Consider the following 21,766-nt stretch of genomic DNA (forward strand, 5'->3'; position numbering starts at 1 on the left):
GGATTGAGAGTCCAAGTGAAGGGTCTGTGGTGACTCGTGGCACCAGTCCTCCTTCGTGTTCTGGTCTTCTAGGCTACTGCCTTCTTTTCTCCTGTTGCTTTGTTCTGTTTTATGGGTAACTTTTTGTTTTTTTCCTATGTACCAATTTCCTCATACACTACCCGTGTGCTGTTTTTGTTCTATTGCTTTTTCTGTTTAATACATTTTCTTAGAAGTTTTCTGTATATATTTTTTTTGTGCTGGGACTTTTTTCTAAACCAATATAACACATTATTATTACATACAATATATACGTCATGGATTAAGGTTGACATTTGTACAAAGAAGACCACAGGGAGCATATAAATAATTGTCTAACTCAACAGTCCAAAAAGATATATATATATATATATATCTTATATATTTGTGAAAGCACTGTATGCCTGTCTGCATCTTCCTGTGTCCCTAGGGGAAATCTCATTGGTCCCTTGGGCCGCCCGCCCCCACACCTCTCATTGGCCTGAGGCGTAGTGACCACACACACACACACACACACTATGTTGCTTGGCCTCACTCTCCCCCGTCAGTTGGACTGCAGCTCACCTTCCACACCCCCCCCTCCTCTCCCGGTGCCCCTCACTCTCTCCCCCCTCCCCAACACACCCAAATCCCCACGCTCCGCAACATCCCCAGCCGCACCATCACCCTCACCGTGCGCCGCTCCCGGAGAGGGGAAGCGCGGCCCTCCTGCTCAGCAGCAAATTCCAGGCTCCTCCCCCCTCGCTCACAACGAGGAACGGAGGGGAAGTGCGGCGCGGCCCGGGCCTCCTGCACTCCCCCTCACGTGCGCCGGCTCCCGGAGAGGGGAAGCGCGGCCCTCCTGCTCAGCAGCAAAGTCCAGGCTCCTCCCCCCTCGCTCACAACAAGGAACGGAGGGGAAGCGTGGCGCGGCCCAGGCCTCCTGCACTCCCCCTCACGTGCGCCGGCTCCCGGACGGAGGGGAAGCGCGGCGCGGGCCTCCTCCTCATGTGCACCGGCTCCCAGACGGAGGGTAAGCGCGGCGCGGGCCTCCTGCCACTCTTGCCCCCCCCGCCATCTTCCCGAACTCACCTCCTGCCCCAGCCAGATGCCACGGGGTCAAGGTAAGTCACCCACCATCTCCCACCCACGCACCCACCCAGTCACCCACACACCCAGCCAGTCACCCAGTCACTTTCACCCAGTCACCCACTTTCACCCAGTCACCCACTCAGTCACCCACCCACTCACTCACTTAGTCACCCACCCACTCATTCAGTCACCCACATACCCACACACCCAGTCACCCACACACCCACCCAGTCACCCACACACCCACCCACACACCCACCCAGTCACCCACACACCCACCCAGTCACTTTCACCCTGTCACCCACTTTCACCCACTCACTAAATTACATCCCGGGCAACGCCGGGTCTCTCTATATATATATATATATATACACACACACACACACACACACACACACACACACACACACACCCTATCACAGATTATCAGAAGGATATCAATGGAACAGATATACACGTTTTGCTAGTATATCAAATAATCATGTCCGCTGATATAAAATACCCAAACGGTTCTAAACAATGAAGTTGCGTTTCGTGCCCAAAAATCACTGGTTTTCAGATACAATGGTAGACATTATTATCTTTTCAGCTGCCGAGTCACGTAGGGTGAGAACACTTGGTACTGCAAAGGCTACCTTTGTGGATTCGGGTGCATCCCCGGACCAATGAAAAATAGACAAATTAAAGCACTCTGAGAACCTGTGAATCACTATAAGGAATCCTGATAAAGGCGGTGGTGTAGTGTCAGGGTTATGTGCCTCCTGTTGTTTACCAAATTCAACTACTGAATATTACATACTACAAAGATTTAGCCAAATCCCTCACTGTCGACTAAAGAATGAATAAAAACTTTCAATTCCATTTCCCCTCCATATCCAACAATAACTAGACAAACCGATCCCATATTCTCCATCCGTGGGCACGTGTAAAAAGCTCCTTAATTTCCACAAACCTGGCTGATCTCTAATGAATATTTCTGTACTCATTGAAGCCATTGTAAAACTTTGGGTAGTAATATCCAACCGTTTCATCATGAATATCACAGAAAGGTGTCAACAAAGGAACCTGTATAAACAACTATTTTCTTGCCATCATAGATAGCAGTGCCTTGTATACAGACACCACCATAAAAGTGATATAACTGCAAATCAGGGATAGTAACAGGCTAAACATGAGCAAACTCATGCCACTACAGTATGCCAACCTTTTACTGACCAGTCAAGGGGAGGACATTCTCATACAGTATATATTAACAGCTCTGTCGTACCTCCGATACATAGATAATATTTATTAGGATTAAAGAAGAGACTAAGGGACACTACATCAGCTGAAGCAGCTTATCAAGCCATTTTCTGTTAGAATTATCCATTGACTTCTATGGGGCACTTCGGACGAAACTTACCTGATCGGCCACTTCAGCTTTTATAGTATAAGCCCCTAAAACCCTTTCATGAGGAGTTTAACAACTTTCACCGTAAACATTAAATGGCCCCAATGCTACTATTCACCAATTCGCAGGCATTACAATTAGCATTGAAACTGCTATTTACAGAAAATCCACAGATCTCACACACCGGCAAGCAATGCAATACTGATCAACATTTGGGAAACCAATTGTCACGGGAGACCAGGTTTAACAGCTTAAGCCCGGTGGGTCATTGATTGAGCAAAACAAGGTGGTAAAATAAATGGTAATTTATTTCACGAAAAGACATATACACACAATGTAACACAATTCACAAGGTTAACACACTTACTGGGAACGGGGGGTAACGAATAAATCCATTTCTGGAACGAAATACACCAAGATGACCTTTTTAGAGCACTTTCCAATGACCGTTAGTTACTCACAAAAGTACTGGAACTGTTTTCGGCATGCAATGCCAGACGTGACCGCTACGTTCTCAAAAGCGGGACTTAGAAACTTTTCTGCGTTCAAAATCTCTGCTACATTGGGGGCCCCCTGCTACACTAGGGACTCCGGGTATAGCTGCAGATAGTTTAACCCCTTCATACCCATTTACCTTGGCTGGATGATGCTGCAGCAGGGATCCTAGCGGTGAGCCGCAATAACGCTTTCAGAGTCAGAGTTTGGACGAGTAATGTGCTTGGCTGCATCCGAGAATCTCACTCAATTTCCAGATACAACTTTTGGGGTATCCCATAACTTTGGAACCCCAATACAGGCACATTCTGTAAAGACTTTCTCCGACAAACCCACCCTGAAACTTACAGCCTAGAAATCTCCCTTTCCCAGCACCCCAGTAAAGGCAAAAGACAAACAAATCTTTAATTTAGCAAAATTAGTATACAGTCCCAGTAATATTCTTTCGACATCTGGGTCCCAGACCTGACACTCTAAGACCCTAACACACGGGTCATGGGGTAACCAGATGTGCTTGATGTTTATTCATGAGCCCGGTTAACCCCTTCACCGTCACCCCAATCACACACCCTCCTAACCAGGACACATCATCACAGGTACATTGTATTTTATTTCACTATAAGAACATAGTATAGGACTGCACTTTTCCCAATCAGGACACACGTCTTTTTGCCTTAAACATATTATTCATCAGAGGAAATCTATTAAAAATAGGCATGTTGAACCAGTACCATGTTATAATACTCAGATTTTATTTATTTTAGTGCTAATAATGCCAAATTGGTTATTTTCTTTTCAGAGGGTGAAGCTCTTGTAAATAATCTTCAGAATCGCCCAGGAAGACTTCTGAACCATTTAGTTGAACTTGAACAAGAGGATGCCTTACTACAGGAGGAAAGCACAACTTTTCAAGATATTATTTTTGTTGATGTTGTGGACACGTACAGGAATGTTCCTTCTAAATTGCTTAATTTTTATAGATGGTATGTGTTCCTTTGTTTTTCCGTCTCTGTATTTCTAATTGTCTAACACGACATTGCAATTAACCAAGTAATTGTAATAGAGTTCATATGCACTGCAACCAGTGGTCTTATCAAATTGTACTATTGTTACTATACCACAATGTTACCAGATCAGTTTAACTGATTTATCGAGCTTCTGCCAATTGTTAGAAACTCTGAATTCAAGTAATTATTTAATTTAAACTAGTAATAATTTCTTCTAACAGGACTGTAGAATTTACAAGCTTTGAGTTTTTGCTGAAAACTGATGATGACTGTTACATTGACATGGACAATGTATTTAATACGATCGACCACAAGAAACTGGAGCGGTCAAACACATGGTGGGGAAAGTAAGTAAAGTATATTATAAATATATACCTGCTATTGTGCTATTTTACAGTGTTAGACAAATATTGGGATATGCTTTATGGAGTGTCGGTTCTTTCCTGCAGTCTTTCTGAAACCTCTCTACAGGGCCCTGAGCCAGACCACATTTCCGAGGCAATTACCCAACACCGATTTGGGTGCATTCACCTGTGTATCTCTGCATTGGTTATACCACAGGTGTGGTCGATGGACCCTGAGGAGTGGTTTGAGAATGTGTGCTTTATTGCATCTCATATTTAAAAAAATATATTTAAAAAATATATATATATAAATGTATCTACATAAAACATATGTTGGGAAAAAGATAGTAGGTGGGAAAAAACTCAATGTGTGGCCAGCACAAAACTTACTGAAAAAACTATTCAACAGCATTTCCCAAGTAAAATACCAAGTAGGTCTCTTACTGACCTAAAATCTGTGAGTAGTTCTACTTGGTATCTCGCTTTGGAAACTGTTGCATTGTTTTTTCAGTATGATCTGTTTAGGACAAATCATATGACATGATGATTCTGTATAGTTGTACTGCATTGAAAGTATACAATCTGCAATAATACTGTTTGTGCAATAATATTTCTTGTTTTAATTGTGGAAGCATGCATATATGGGGGCAGCATGGTCATAATAGGTCCTCTTTCTAGCTAGTGATGGGACGGGTATTTTAAAAGGGCATTCCTTCTTAGGACTGTTTATTGTCCTATATAGCCAAGATGTACAGTATATTGCATTTTTTGTACAGATTCATCCCATTCTTTTAGCCACAAATATATACTGCATCAAGTTTAATGGGTATATTTTCACACTAGTGGTATTTGCTTTGATCTTCGACGTTTTGCAAGCTTTGTTTTTTTTTTTTGCGAAGTGTTCTTTATGAATACAAATTCAACACTGGTCTGTTGGGGAAGCTAGTGTAACTGAACATTATGTGCATGTCAGCCTGCTTGTTTTTCATATCCCTGTTGTCTAGGTCACTGGGCCTAAAGAAAATGGTTTTCAAAAGATAAAGAGAAAATGGAACAATGAATTCACAGGTCCCATTCATAATAGTCAGAATATTTGCCCTTCTATTGGCTACATGGAACAAAAAAGTGCAGGCAGTACGACCCAGATGGTGTCTCACATCTACAAAATGTGGAATCCCGGATTAATTCCCACAATGTGTTGTTTCTTTGGGTTTGAGGAACTACAAAAAACAAAACACAAAGGGAGCCCAGAGCTACTTCCAATATGACAAAAATACAGTGAAATACCTAATATATATATCTCGCTTGAAAAAAGGGTAATTTAGTTTAACCCTTTGGCCAAAGCATTATAAGCCTGCGAGCTACTTCAAGGCATGGCTATAATATCGCAGGCCCTAACACTAACTGATTAAAATTCTTATTTACCTGTATAATTATAGGATTTGGCTCTGGGGAACTGGAAGTATTTAAGTGCAGCTGTCAATTAGGTCTTGCATCAATATTAATCATGATATAATGTACAAAATGTTATCTTGACATAATTTTTTTCTGAAACTCACTCAGCAAGTGATAATACTAGCTGCCTTTGCAATAATTGAACAGGAGTTAAATCATTAACAATTTATTATTAAAATAAGGTTTACAGATAAAAAAAATTCTTAACAGTTTGTTGAGTTTCTTTTTAGAAAGGAAGTGTATACAGGGATATACCAAATAAACATGGGAAGGATGTTGATCCAGGGAGTCATCCGATTGCCAATATTTGATGTAAGGAAGGAATTTATTTTTCCACTATGAGATATCATTGGATGATATTTCACTGGGGTTTTTTGTTTGCCTTCCTCTGTATCAATATATTATAAGTAGGGTTATAGGATAGAGTATCTGTCTAATTTTGGCATAGGTTGAACTTGATGGACATATGTTTTTTTTATTTCCCAACCTCATCTACTATGTAACATTGACGGATCAAAACCTGTCAATGGGATTGGAAAATGTATAGTTATAGTACTGTATATGTATAGTTGTTACTGAATTAGTCCAAGATACACAAAAAAAAACTGGTGAGGTTCTAGTTCTCTAACTAGAAACCCATCAGTTTTTAGTATGTAAATTTTACATTTAATGCTGCAGTTCATGCAATATCCTACATGTATTTTTTTTTTAGTAATAATAACTCAGTTCTGTACTACAGTATGAGAAAATAATTGTAGCATTTAAAATAATAAAAAAAAAATTATATACATTTTTATGTATTCTAATGTCAGGCATTTTTTCCCCTATAGCAACCATTTACAAAGTCACATCCCCTTCCCCTACTGAAACGGCATCACCATTTTGAGCCCTGCCCTCTATAGCAGTGAACCAATTGAAACTAGTGCCTGGCTGGTCACAGGATCTTCCTCACAGAACATTTCTGTCAGTGCAGCAGAAGAGGAGGACCCAAGATGTATTTAGTGAATCCCCAGCCGAATCTTCGCTGATCGATCACATGAGAATGGATCGATCGGCCACTTAGCTAATCACTTGTTAGTGTGTAGATTGTATTGATGCACATATTTAATTATTTATTTATTTTTAACTACCGCTTGAAATGCAGCTTTACGTCGCTTAAATTGTGACGCCAGTTCAAGAAGTATGTCAGGAATCTTCCGTTATGTTCAAAAGGGGGTTATCCTGAATTTTATTTGCAAAAATTAGATTCGTAAACACAAAGGTAACAATTTATACTTGTATACCAAGCCATTCATTAATTTACAATAGAGAAATGCCATTTAAAATATGTTTGTTAGCTCCTGTAATGGCTCTTTAGTTAGAGTGGCCACTCACAGGCTTATCATAAAAACTGGATAGTGATTTTTTATTTTTAACTTTAAATATTTAAAAACTGGAAGAATTATCCTAAATAAATTAACGTCACAATACGCCAGGTTTGATTTTAAAATTAAGTGGTGTTTAAAATTAGCAAAAAATATTTCGTTTCTGCTTAATTTGTTTTTGATTTTTTTTCCGGTCAAATAGAGCATTTAATGGCCTTTTCCTCAGTACTCAAAGAATGTAGTTAATCAATTTACCACTACAACGACAATATATAGCGGATTATACTGTATAACGAGTTGTAACCAAGGACTCACAATGAAGACAATGTCATGGTCTGAGAGATACAGTAGTCTAGCTGGAAATAGAAAGTCGCACATAAACTTAAAATGGGGGTTTGACTATCAGTGATGTCTGTGCTAGGTAAGAAAATCGAAATATAAATACTCGTTATGCGTCTACAAGTCATATCATAGATTTCCTGCAATGTTCAGTGCACACTTAAGTGCAGTATATCCGACACTTATTGCACGTTTATAGGGGTGCATGTAACATTGCAGGATTTTTTTGATTAACTTCAAGATTCATTGACGCCTTTGTAATAAAGTTACCTTTTCACCTTGAAGACCCGTGAGTGCCTGTGAGTTCATGCTACATCACACACCCTGGCTAGATGTAGCCTAAAACTGTTGCCATGGTAACAACTCTTCATAATGTCTGTACGGAATATTACTTTCCACAAGGACATCCAATGGCTAGAGCAGTACTTGAAAAGGGCCTTCCCTCCAAGGACCCAAGTGTATGAATGGCAGTGGGACTTAAAGTGCCTTGTTGAAAATCTGACACCTATAATTATTTTAAACAGTTTATTTTATTATTCATAAACATGGTAAGCTTAGACTTGGGAGAGCTTTGTTTCCCTCTGGTGACTTCCGTTGTGTTCAGCACAGACGATCTACAAACACGCCTTCATTCAGAGGCTTCAATAAAATGCTATTTTTTATTAATTTCTAAAGAAACAAAACTGTAAATGTTTACTTTTAGCATGGTTAGATTGATTTTGTTTAATTTGGTTTTGACATGGTTTATATAAAAAGTTGTTTTGTGGCCAACTATATGGGAATTCTATTTACTAGATATGGAGCAGGTACATTAAATCTGCAACGTATACTTTTAAGTTTCAGGCTGAATTGGGCTGTTGATCGGACTGGAAAGTGGCAAGAATTGGAGTATCTCAGTCCAGCGTACCCTGCGTTTGCTTGTGGGTCTGGATATGTTATATCAAAAGATATTGTTCAGTGGCTTGCAAGCAACTCTGACAGACTGAAGACTTACCAGGTAAACTATACTCGGGGGCTAAATTTATAGAATATGCTGAAGCGGCTAATCGTGGTTGGCAAAAACCCACTGTGATTTGCTGCTTGGGGGATTATTGTATTAGCCCCTTAGGGCTGGATTCCGTATACTCTGAGGGGCCATTCACACCATCAAGCAAACATTCCCATCTTCTTCACCGCTTCGTATCACAATTATTGGATCCATTGCATAAAAAAGTAATCCAGATCGGAATGAGAGTGAATGTGCGTGTGTGCTATGTGGTGACATTTTAGTTATACAGTTTTTGTTAAATACTGTTGAAATGTAATTTTATGGAAGAACGCGTGTTTAAAAAAAAAAAAAAAGATTTGCATCTCTTGCGGCTTTAAAACAGAACAAAGTTCGTCTTATCACCTAAATTCACCGTCCTTAAAGTATGTTACTGCACCTGTAGCATTGAACTGTAACCTTTTATTAAAAAGATCTAGGCCAAGATTCATTAAGCAGCTTTTAATAACACTACATTACAGTAATTAGAACAGGAACAGACTTTTCCCCTTGGTTTACTCCATTGTTTTTGAAGGTGATTGTATGCAGAAATAATGCCCTTAAAGCCATTCAGTAGATGGAATATGGTAAACACTACGAATTTCTTAGTGTGTATGTGTGCTAATAGCGGACAAGCACACATACAAGATGGTACATTAACTGACAACTATATGTAACGGGTGGACCCCCTTGTCTGACCCACCCAATCTCACATTGGCCCGTGTGGTCTAACCGGTCCCTATTACGTGATCGTGTATGGTGGTGCACCTGCAAGTAACAGGACTCCTGAGTCTCCCGCTTGATGGTATTAGGGGATGTCATCAGGACAGGTAGCTGAGGTAGTGGGTGCGAGTCCAACTTACTTCATGTGCAGCGCCTCCACCTCATCAGGATCTATGCTTCCACAGGGAGATGGTCCTGGCGAGGAACTCCTTCTTGGTGGTGCCATCCACTGCTGAGTAACCTCACACTCACACAGTGGGGGTATCTTTGAACAGGGCATCTTTATTTGCATGGTATGGGCAAGCTGCCCCTCACAGATAGCAACTCAGCCACTCATCTCTGTGCAGCACTCCTCTCTGTGCAGCACTCCATTAGGAAGGTCCCTTCTCCCTAATAGAGCTGCTTTCCACCTTTACTCTCAAAGAGATTCCCCAGCTTCTCTGGCTGCTGTAATCTCCTCTCCTGAGCTGCTTTGTCTCTCTCAGCTCCTCTCTTGAGCTGCTCTGTCTGTCAGCTCCTCTAACTCTGCTGCGTATGCTCACTGACTCACAGCTAGCATGAGACCACTGCAACACTGTTGCAAACCTTCCCGTGCCTCTAACTGAACAGAGGCAGCACAACAACAGGAAACTGACTTCTAACTTTAGGCAGTGCTGTGTCTTATATCACCCCCCAGAGAACAAACCTGCTCTGTACCACTAAGTGTGGGCACATTGCATGTTGTCACTTCCTTTGGGGATATATGACACCTCACCAGGGTGTGAGGGCAAACCTCATTGATTGTTGCTGGCAATCCTGCATACTTACCAGGTTTACTGCCAACATGAGAAAGAGATATGTACACCAATCTTAGACATGGCTACATATATTAGAAAGGCCTAGGCTTCATTATTGTTCTCCTTTGCCTTTCTAGAAATATTCGTGATATTTATTAGTTATATGCAATTAGTACATATGGGTCACATGCAATCTCGGAGTGGTGTTAGGTATTTAAAGTTAATTTACCATAACACCCTTCAGTAACTCTGGCACATTGACTATACTGTAGCTATAATGGTTTATTTACTTTGTATTGTCTCTCGTTTCAAAATATGTAAATGGTGTACACACACTAATTTTTCTATTTGGAGGGATAATGATAAAGAAATATGCGGGAGAGGAGAGGGATATCTCCATATAATCACTTCATTCATGTATGTGTTTTGCCTCAATCCAAGGATAATCGCCACGCCTGTAATATAAAGTTGATTCTGTTTGTGCCTTTCACTGTTGTGTCTGAGGGCCATGAGTTATATTCCATGGAGGCATTTGGTTGTGACAGATTTGCCAAGATTATCATTAAGCTTTCTCCCCTCCCCCTGTAGTCGTCCATACTTGGTTATGGTGCTATATTAATTTTTTTTGCCAATCAGCCCTTACAAATCTTTGGTTGCTTGCTGATAATGCACATCATTCAAAATATTTTCTTTTTGCTTTGAGTACTTGGTTGTTAATGTAGTACAACGAACTAAAGGGAAAGAAGGGGGGAGGGGGAGGGAAAGGAGAGTACCCTCGCAACTGCTAAACAGTTTGGTCTGTGGTGCTGCTATCGGGTAAACATAAACTAATACTGGGAGAGAGAAAGAACCCCAATGGAGAGCACTCAAACAGATGCACAATATACAATAGATAGGGGAGGAGGTATGTGCAGTAATGTGAGGAGTGAATGGGTTAAAAACAGTTTATGGGAGTTGTAACTCTTCTAAAATAAGTGGGACGCTAAGTACCAGAGTAATTGGGACTCAAAGTGAGCAAAAAAGCGCAGCGAAAGTAAAATGTACCAGATATCATGTGTAAAGTGTGGGTTGCTCCCCTTGATGATATGTGCATGGGAGAGCCAGATGTATAATACACCCATTTCACCACAATTACCCGAGCATAATGGGGAGACATTCGGGGAAAAAGAGTAACCTAGTAGGAGTCATGTACCATCTGAATATTAGTTTGTAGATATTCTCCTTGACCACAACACAAAGTTTGTGATGGCTGCCTCCCATATATCTTTCCATATATCCAGATTTAAATTGAGGTTTAAATCTTTCTCCCAGGAGATCATATTTTTATCAGGAGTTTGGTTGCTTTTGGGAGTCAGGTTATGATTTAACCACCAATCCTCGTGTAAAGTAAGATCGTGGATTCTATTTGTCTTGTAGATTGGATATAGTGTCTGATCTGAAGAAAACTAAAAAAATGAGGTGACTATTTTTTGTAATGACGCAAAGGAGGGTACCTTCCCATGAATAAGAATATTGTTGACTCTTAAGAGTCCTTTTTGAATCCAAGGGCTGGATTGTTGGTTTCTCATATAAAAAGGAAGGAAGGGGTCCGTAAACAAAGGTTGCATGAGGGGGGGAGGGAAGGATAGTTAACTGGAACCTGGATTTTAGAGTCCCAGAGATTACAGGCAAAAGATATCACCGGATTTCTGTAAATCCCAGCTGGTCTAGATTTTTTTTGTTAAACCAAAGGAGATTCTTGATTTCAAATGGGGAGCAAATCAAATTCTCTAGCTCTACCCATAGTTTATCCGCTGGGTTTGCATGCCAACTAATTAATTGCCCCAATGGGGCTGCTCTATAGTATTTTTGTAAATTCAGGAGAGCTAGACCTCCTTTTGATTTAGACTTATAGAGAATGTCTTTGCAGACTCTGGGGCGTCTATTTTGCCATATAAATTTCAATATTTTCTTTAGTACATTAGATATTTCTGGCACATTTCAACTGGGAGAGTTTGAAAAAGATAGGAGTCTAGGTAGAATATTCCTTTTAACAGTTGCTATCCTCCTAAACCAAGAGATTATATGTGGGTTCCAGGTGGCCAGATCTTTTGTTATTTGATTTAAAAAGGGTTTAAAATTTGTAGTGTATAATGTTCAATCTTTTTGGTTATTTGGACACCTAAATATTTAATATGGTTCGGATTCCTTTTGAAATCGGAATTTAGCTGGAGTAAATTTTACCATTTCTTTAGGGAGATTTATACTAGGGGCCAAGGATTTAGTATTGTTAATTTTGTATCCCGAATTCCGTATCTGAATTCCGATAAAGTATGAAAAAACAGATTAGGGAGTGATATGAGCGGTTTTGAAAGTGTCAATAGTATATCATCTGCAAAAAGGGCCATCTTGAATTCATCCTTTTCAACAAAAATACCAGAAATGTTGGAATTCATTCTTATCCGACAGGCTAATGGTTATATGGCCAAGGCAAACCGCAAAAGGGACAGCGGACAACCTTGTCTAGTTCAGTTTAATATTGGGAAAGGGTCAGACAAAATTGTTGGTCTTCACATAAGCTGTTGGGGCAGAGTATAACGTATTTATACTATTTCAAATTTTATTTTTGTGAAAGCGTGGCCGACATAAACTGCCAATCTAATCTATCAAATGCTTTTTCTGCATCTAGTAAGTAAAAGATGGACAAGCTGTTTTTCGCCACATGTATAAGATTCACCGTCCTTGTATTGTCAAGGGCTTGCCTGCCTAAGATGAAACCCACCTGGTCCGGATGAATTAGTCTAGGACCCAAATTTTTGCATATATTTTTAGATCTGTATTTAGTAGGGAAATCGTTCTGTAGCTAGAGCACATCATGGGATCTCTTCCCTCTTTCTGGATTACCATTATAGTTGCACGTAGCATATCATGAAATATCTTTGTTAAATATGGGAGGCGTATCGTGAAAAATTTCTTGTAATAGACGTTTGAGAGTCCATCCGGACCAGGACCATAGTTGCATGTAGCAAATGATGAAATATCTTTGTTAAATATGGGAGGTGAATCGTGGAAAATTTCTTGTAATAGACGTTCGAGAGTCCATCCGGACCCAGTTTTCAGGGATTTAATTGCGTCCAGAATTTGAAGCGGCTCTTTTTTTTTTTTTTTTAGAGTTTGTTATATCATTTGGTTTAAGTGTGGGGGGGAAGTCGGCATTCTGCTAGAAAATGTTGCGCTTTTTTTTGTTATTTTTAGCCAAGACTCCCACAGGTCCAGGTAAATTGTAGAGGGATGCATAATCTCTAAATGATTTACTTATTTTAGGACTATGAGATACCAGACTGTTTTTGGTGTATATACTATGAATTTTGGCCTTTCTTGTTTTTGTTTTAACTTGCGTGCAAGCATTCTATCTGCCTTATTACTTTTTTCGTAGTATTTCTGTTTGGTCCATCGTATAGCTTTCTCTGCGTTTGTCACTAACAGAAGATTTAATTGGCCTCTTACTGAAATTATTTGCCTGTAATTTTTCTGGGAGGGATTTGTTTTGTGGATAAATTCTAATTCTGATAATTTTTGTGTTAATATTTCAATTTGTTTTGCTTTTTTTTTTTTTCTGAGAAGCCAGAGAAATCAGCTTGCCTCTAGTCACTGACGTGTGCCCAACCAAAGGGTGAAAGGACACCTCCGGGGAGTTATTTATTTTGAAATATTGGGCAAGTTCAGACAGAGGTCTCCCTGGGCAACTTATCTGCACACATGTGTCAAGATGAGCACTTTGTCTCTTGCCTTTTGCAAGGGTAATATACACAAGTTATACATTAAGTGATGTGTGTGTATATATACAAACTTTAGTACTTGGTATATCCTTATTTGTTTAAGACTCAGTCCAAATACAGTACATGTCAATCTGCTGTAGGATTGCTACCCTTTTTAAGTAAAGTAATTTTGTAGCCATCTGTTGGTCCAATCTGAATATTTATGACCTAGTCAGCTAGAGTTACATAAGTAGTTTACCCTTTTTGGGTCAGCCTGGTCCCTGAAACAATTTCCCAGAACCAGTGTCTGCACAACCTTTTATTTTTTTTGCTAGTACATCCTTTTCATTGTTTCATTAGTCCTTTTTGCTGGGCCTTTTTTTGTCTCTGCCTTTTATGTATGCTGATATGGGGGTCATCATGTCATCCTTAGTTACATTGTGGTGCTTTTCTGGCATGTTTTGATTTCGCTGTCATGTAACAAGATTTCATATTTCTCTGTCTCCCTTTGCAGCTTATGGGATTCATATCTCCCTAGTTTAGCTGCCTGTTATTTACCCTGTCCCAGCAGCTTGCTGCATTTGAAAAGGCAACATTTTTTATACACATGTTGTTTACACAGTCAGTGAGTTGCTATGGCAACCTCAGCCTCTCTCTCAGAATGGGCTAGTCTGCCCTCCCCCCTGCCTTGCTGACAGTCTGTCCCCAGACTATTCATGCTACCCAGATTCCCTCACACTTCCTTTTACTTCCTACATTGGCTGAGTGAGTACGTCTTCTGTTACCCCTCTACTGGCAAGGCCTCATCCTTTTCACCTTTCCCTACTATCAAGCACATTCTCTATAGAGACATTCTCTCACAACACCATCTTCCACAAGTGCCTTTGTGTATCTATGCTTTCCCCAATAAAGTGAAGAAAAGACAAAGAACTTGTTGTGCTTGTAACAGGAATGAGTTGAAGCTATCTGGGTCCATTCATACCCTAGACATGACCCTGGGTCCAGAATATTCGCGTTAGTGTGTACATACGGGGGGGGGGGTCTTATTTTTTATTTTTTTGCCTTAAAATGCTGGCAATAGTTATTCTGTTTCTTTGGAGTGCGCCTCTGCTGCTCTATGCTCAGAGGGCATGGAAAAAAATGTACAGCTGCTTTAAATACCATGGATTTACAACCCCACCATTTTAAAATGATCACTAAGTTTGTTTCCAATCCAAAATTGATTTAACTACAAATATGAAGCATTCCACCTGAGTGACAGCCAAGTCTTGCATACGATATACAGGTTCCACAGTTTGTGTAAAAACAACTCTAAGCTTTAGCTTTTTATACTATACGTGTGCATGACTAGTTTTAAAAAAGTTCTTTATAAAACAATTTCATGCCATCAGCATTTAGCAGAGGTCTTTGTTTTATAGGGTGAAGATGTGAGTATGGGCATTTGGATGTCAGCAATTGGCCCTAGACGCTATCAGGTGAGAGAACTAGAATTAGTTTATAATGAAACGGCTAGTATATAATGGTTGATCTGTACCTTGATTTCAATAAATTTGGTTTGGGGTAACCAGGCCATTTAGAGCCATATTTATGAAGCAGTTTTTTTTGTTTTGTTTTGTTTTTTATGGACACCTTCCAGCATGGCTTAGTAAATATTCACTTGAATGGGCTTCAAAAGCAGCAGTTCAAGCTGCCATTTAAAAAAGTAAACATTTCCATTCAATACTGTATGTGCATCAATACAATCTCCACACTGACAAGTAATTAGCCAAGTTGCCGATCGATCTGTTCTCCTGTGATTGATCGGCAAAGACTTGGCTCGGGGGTTCACTAAATGGCTGTCAGTGCAGCAGAATATGACCAAAGATGCAAAGTTGTGTGTGGAAGATCATGTGACCAGGCAGTCACTAGATACAATTGGTGCACTGCTATAGCGGGAAGGGCACAAAAAGGGGTGTGCCAGAGCCTTTCAGAAGAGGAAGTGACTTTGTAAATGGTTGGTATAGGAAACAAAAATGCTCGTTATATTATAATACATTAAAAAAATTCTTTTTTTTAAATGCTACAAGTATTTTCTCATAGTACAAGACTGATTATAGCTGCAGTTTTTTTTTTTTAAAGGTTTAGAATAAGATTAGAACATCTTAATAAATATGGCCCTAAATGTTTAAATCCTTATTTTCAGACAGGTCCTGTATGCACAGTTCAGCACACAACTGAAGTGCATTTGACTAGAAATAGAAGTATAGGAGAATGATTTATAGATGAAACATTTCACAACTGAAGACTCATCTTCTCAGTTGAGCAGTTTGTAAAAATACAATTTATTATGTTTATCTGAAATTTGACTACACAAGAATTTTACTCAAATCAGACTAATCAATGATTGACATGTATGTACTTTGTTTTCTATTAAAATAGTCTGATGAACACATGCTTGAAATTATATTTCTTGTTATTAGGATAGTCTTTGGTTGTGTGAAAAGAAGTGTGAAACGGGAATGCTCTCTTCACCCCAGTACTCTCCACAAGAACTCCTGGAACTTTGGCATCAGAAAGAACGATGTGGGAATCCTTGCGCATGTGAAGAGATGACCAAAGAAACTACAGATATTTAACTGGATAAAATGTGCTATTGGACTACCAGAAATGAACTTAAAGTAAAAATTTTAGCGCAGTGTTGATTGAAAAAAAATAAATAAAAAACTATTTTATACTGTATAAAGTATCAGAGCTATAGTACAATGTCATGTTTTCCAAATGCTTAAAGAGTAGTTGGATTGCAATCTTGAAAGGAGGACAAATACAATGTTTGCCCTTAATAAATACCTTCAGCTATGCTAAATGAGATGTTGAAATATTATTTTACACGTACTGCACAAAACTCACTTATAATACAGTTACTGTGCAAGAAGTATTCCCTCAGACTTGCTTTTTGGGGGAAAGGGTTGATGCTTTCAAAAAGGTGCCTCGGTGACTGGTAAGCCCTCAATATATCAAATTAATGCCTTTCATGTATTTCTTTCTAGTGCTTGATAATGGACATCTTCAGTTACTTTTTTCCCATTGGTTTGCACTGGCCACACAAATGTACTTTATCTACCTTTAGGTTAATATACATTTTCATACCTATAATATAGTAGTACGCAACTTTCAAACCTCATGGATAAGTCAGATTTCGTCAATTTACACAAGAAAACTAGTTCAAGGCAGAAGTTGGGTTAATTTTACTGAGGATTTCAAAGTTTGGTACAATAATTAGTTTGCCCAAATAAGTTAGAAAATAAAAACTTTATTGAAATTAGTAATGCATGATACACAATGTTCCGACTCCAAACCAACATCTTTCCAAAGATGAGCCTTCTGATAACAAACATTAAATCGTTTTTTTACTTCTATAAACATGTTAAACAGCCCACAATGTGTCAGTTGTAGATTGCTGGTTTTCTGTTACCACTGTACATTACCACCTCACCAGCATGCAGTCTCCATTTTCTACGGAGTAAAAATGCAGGGGCTTTAAATCATTTTCTAGTTCAATCTCTTGACCCATCATCTGTGTAAAGAAAATAGGTGTTAAAATGCAGGTAATGTATATCCAAAAATCAGATCAGTTTAAATCTAATTTCCCATATCCAAAAAGCCTATAGATAACCGTCCCATGTAGAAGTGGTCTATTTGGCATATAGATGTTTCTCGTGTGAAGTAGTTCAAATACATAAATAACATGGTCACATGTTATACTGTCTTAAGGAAGCCACAAGGTGGTCCTTGAGCTGCTAGTTGTCCGTATCTCAGTGGCCTGTTCTATCTAAGCCAAGTGCTTATACTTTATTGCAACAAACACTTTTGCTACCATTTTTAAAGGCTGTATTATGAGACTATTATATATTTATAACAAAAACATTGTTAATGTAAAACTGTGGATGAGAAATTGAACAATCCATGAAAATTAAAGTTCTGGGCCCTAGCCTGGAATCCCTGCAGACTAGTGCTCCATTAACCCACTGCCCTGGCAGAGACACTGCACAAAAGGTAGTGTACAGCCACATTATCCACATGACTGCTGCTCTGTCTGTACAGTAGGTGTATGTATAAATAGATATACATACACACAATTTTACTAATGTCATTTATTTTAATATTTTTAATTCATGTTCTACAATTATACATCAGACAGCTGTGGTTACAAAGCTACATGAAAGGCATTGTGCATGATGGCAAGGCCACAAGCATGGAAAAGTCGCCTTATTTCCAATTTAATTTTAAATTAAGGAAAAGTTAAATATTGCATAGAATATGTTGGATAAACTGTGTGTATTACTCACTTTTGCACTCTCATATGACAATTTCAGTTCAGACCCTGGCACTTTGAGCAGACGATAAAGTAGTCCTTTCACCTTTTGAACAGTCATAGAATCTGAGAGACAGGACAAAGAAAATGCATTATGCTTTGAGCCAACAAAAAGAACTTCACATTAGCTTGTCCCTGGTCATGTTCCTTGGGTCTTCACCACAATGTTTCTTAAACAAAGGTCACATTGCCACTTGTTTAAAAACACTTCCGCATCACGTGACCACTCCGGAGCAATCACATGATGCTGCTTAGGTACCAGCTGTCAGGCCGGAGGAGACAGGGAGGGTGCGAGCTTGGAATGCGTACAACCCCTGAAAAACAAGCAGAGGCCGAAGACGTACACTATACGTCATGACAGCCCCTGGGGTAGCACTTATTGCTATACACCGTACGTCGATAGGACACTGAATGGGTTAATGTTCCTGCCAAAAACGTTCCCTTTATTAACTGAAGTCTACGCCAGGGGTGAGCAAACTATTCCCACTACACCCCTGTGCCTAATCTCCCCCCTTCCAGGGTCAAATGATGCTGCAGGGTCATGTGACGTTACCCCGCAGCGGCATTTGACGCCGGGTTGCCATGGCGACACGTCGCCCGATACAAAAGGTAAGTGAAGTTAGAGACCTCTCGGGGTTCCCCTGGAGTGACGGGGGCCTCTAACAGTCACTCCCCCCCAGAGAAAGTCTCTCCCCCCCGTTTGCGCACCCCCTGTTTACGCTATTGGTAATATTTTGACTTTTATAATATATTATAGATTGTGCAGACCAACATTACAGTTCTTCATGTATGAAACTAGAATGTACAGAGCTTTCAAAACCTCACAGGTTTGTTCTTAAAGTGCACATTACATATATGGAGAACTCCAATGTTGATCCCCTGTTCACAAACCTGCAACAAGTATACATTTCTCTCGGATCACATTTAGCTGCTTTGAACTACACTGATGTTGACATTTCCCAAGATCCATGACTGCTCTTCCTAATACCCTCAAGCATGAACAAAAAGTTGATAGCAACATTTGCTGCTTCATGGAATAAACATTCCACCTCTCCCCCCCATGTTCCCAGTGAGAGGAACAAAAAACAAAAAAGGTTTGCCACATAATGCTAATGGAACTTCTTAAACTATACTTGTTTCACGCATGACCCCAACATTACTCTAATATAACTAAAGGACAGACTAGTTTCTCTTCCTCCCTTTTCAGTTCTGCTTGGTTATCCAACTCTAAACATGCCTGTGGCTTTTTAATTTTAGTCTCAATCTGTACTGGCATGTAAGATTCTAGTAGACAACTGTTATCTCCTGCATAACAGCCCCCCTTTTGCAGTGAACATCACTGGTTTATTGTACATATTTGATCATTATTACAAAAATTGGATGTTAAAAAAAAAAGTTATGAAATCACGCAACAATTTAATAAAACATTCATTCTGTGAATAGGCATTACTCACCTGGCAGTTTCTTCAGTATGGGTTTTTGATCTGGTTTATCAGGGCATGTTATTGTTAACGCTTCAAAAAAGAAAAAATATATATATTTATCTACCATCATTACCTCAATACAGAATTACAAAAAAAAAAAACAACTATCATACAATTTCCTAAATATATTGCAGCAATGTTTAATTTTCTCTTAATTCTTTTCCACCACAGCCCCTGGACATTTTTTATTTCAAGACAGAGACTTTTCACCTGGCATTTAAATTAATTCGAACATACTCAAAAAAGTGCCTGATTTGTGCATACCTTCTAAAAAGAAATATACTAAAAATGAATGACAGTAAAACTAGAAGGTCAAGATCTAAATATAAATGGACTTATAGCACAGTTCCTGAACAGTGTCCATAAGCACCACAGCTGTGACCAGCAGTGTTTATACTACTGTACAGGCATACCCCGGTTTAAGGACACTCACTAAGTACACTCGCGAGTAAGGGCATATTTTCAATAGCACCAAACCCGTGTCAGTACGCTCACTTCGCAAGTACGGACACTTATTCTGCCCTACAGACCACCATAGTAGTGACACACCGATTCCCCTCAGCCAATAGGCAAACGGCAGCTCTCGCATGCGCCTGTCAGCACGTCCTGATCAGAAATACCGGCTCCCTACCTGTACCGAAGCATCGATAAGTGGAAAAAAGGTAATGCTTCACTTTAAGTTCAATTTCGCTTTACATACATGCTCAGGACCCATTGCGTACGTTAATGCGGGGTATGCCTGTACCATTTTTAAAATGGTATTTCCCAAAATGTGGATTTTATCCGATGGGCTATTTTTCTCAACTAGAGGCTGCTTTTTAGTTTGTGTGCATATAAACATGCACACAGTGCTTAATCTGGTTAATGTCACTAGCACGCTGGTGGACTAGTAATAGTATGCAAAGAATCACTATCTTCGCCATAACCAAATCGGAGAGTTGAAAACATAACAGAATGCTTCTTATGTTTCTGGGTTGTAGGATGGTCTACTGCGTTACTGCGTCTCTCTCTCTCTTTATAATCACCCCACGCATATAGAAACGCATGCCGCTCTTGACCCATTACTGAGCACAGCCCTGTTTTAAGCCATTTTCGTGCGTCACGTACATGAAGGCTCTGTATCACAATCTTACACAGCATGCTACTGAGAGACCCCAAGACGGTCTCAAACCTGCCCCCACATCACAACCTCACCCCCAAGCATCATAACCATGCCACATAACTGTGTTCTAGCACATCAACCCCAAATTCACTGACCCATCCCTGTCATCATTGGCCCTTCCCCTGGATCTGCTGCTCTAGAAGTGAGGAAAGGTCTCGCGCACATGCATGTGTGAGGCCCTTTGTCACGCTCCCGAGTGGGGGACCCTTGACAGCTCTATAAGAATAGTTGCACTTTACTTAGCAATTGATTTTTCAATGCAAACGGCTGCTGCGGTTTTAGTTCTCCATCTTCAGGTGCACCATATTCTAGAAGAAGCACAAATAAATACTTAGGAAAGTACCAAAAGAAAATGGAAATATTTTATTTATTTCAAATATTTAGCATGAGACCTGGGATTCATTACAAAGAAAAACAATCCATACAAACTCATAAATTTTGCATGCATCACAATACTTTCCGATGCGCTCAGATTAAATGTGCTTTGTTCTCAAACAATTTGATGCATATACTCGATTAGACTCATTTGAACTCATTCTTTGCAGAATGGCTTTTACTTGTGTAACACCTTTCACCACAGACATTTCCAATGGCCATGGAATACAAGCAAGTAAATAATAGCTTGTTGGACCCCGGGTGACATCTCATGTGTATAGCATCTGCTTAGATTCGACTGCTAAGGTTTGTACTTTTTAATCATGGCTTATTGAAATTGTTTTATACCATCGGGTCTGTTTATCACGATTGACCATTTTACTAAACTGTCCCCTGCCATAAGATACCTCCCAGCACTGGAAAACACCTTGCAGCCCATTCACTTCAATGGGTGAAGGTGTCTTCCGGTGCCACACGGTGTCTTTATATCAGAAGACTTTTTAGTACATATGGTCTATAGAGAAAAATGGACCAATATTTGGCCAAATATTACATTGTGAGTGAACCTTTCTGTACCCCTTAAATAATACTATTTTAGGTTATTATATAATAGAGAACATTCTATACACGCTTTCTTTGATAAGAGGGTTA

General features: G+C 39.6%; 2 protein-coding genes across 6 annotated transcripts in view; one reads left to right on the plus strand and one right to left on the minus strand.

The window, feature by feature from the left end:
* The window catches only part of B3GALNT2 (beta-1,3-N-acetylgalactosaminyltransferase 2), an 87,178-nt gene extending 70,593 nt beyond the window's left edge, over window positions 1-16,585 (plus strand). For 4 of the 5 annotated variants that reach the window (XM_075596778.1, XM_075596779.1, XM_075596777.1 and 1 more), the window contains 5 exons: window positions 3,774-3,957; window positions 4,203-4,328; window positions 8,321-8,480; window positions 15,162-15,218; window positions 16,203-16,585. In XM_075596778.1, coding sequence (XP_075452893.1) covers window positions 3,774-3,957; window positions 4,203-4,328; window positions 8,321-8,480; window positions 15,162-15,218; window positions 16,203-16,358 — 683 coding nt within the window. In that variant the 3' untranslated portion in view covers window positions 16,359-16,585. The remainder of the gene's footprint in view (window positions 1-3,773; window positions 3,958-4,202; window positions 4,329-8,320; window positions 8,481-15,161; window positions 15,219-16,202) is intronic. The other variant, XM_075596780.1, reaches the window with a different exon arrangement.
* A 427-nt stretch (window positions 16,586-17,012) lies between these two features.
* Window positions 17,013-21,766, minus strand: part of TBCE (tubulin folding cofactor E) — a 49,579-nt gene continuing 44,825 nt past the window's right edge. The window contains exons 14-17 of the mRNA XM_075596776.1: window positions 20,980-21,048; window positions 19,549-19,608; window positions 18,069-18,160; window positions 17,013-17,296 (exon numbers count right to left, since the gene is read on the minus strand). Coding sequence (XP_075452891.1) covers window positions 17,204-17,296; window positions 18,069-18,160; window positions 19,549-19,608; window positions 20,980-21,048 — 314 coding nt within the window. The 3' untranslated portion in view covers window positions 17,013-17,203. The remainder of the gene's footprint in view (window positions 17,297-18,068; window positions 18,161-19,548; window positions 19,609-20,979; window positions 21,049-21,766) is intronic.

This window comes from Ascaphus truei, chromosome 4 (genome assembly GCF_040206685.1).
Source record: "Ascaphus truei isolate aAscTru1 chromosome 4, aAscTru1.hap1, whole genome shotgun sequence".
NCBI lineage: Eukaryota > Metazoa > Chordata > Amphibia > Anura > Ascaphidae > Ascaphus > Ascaphus truei.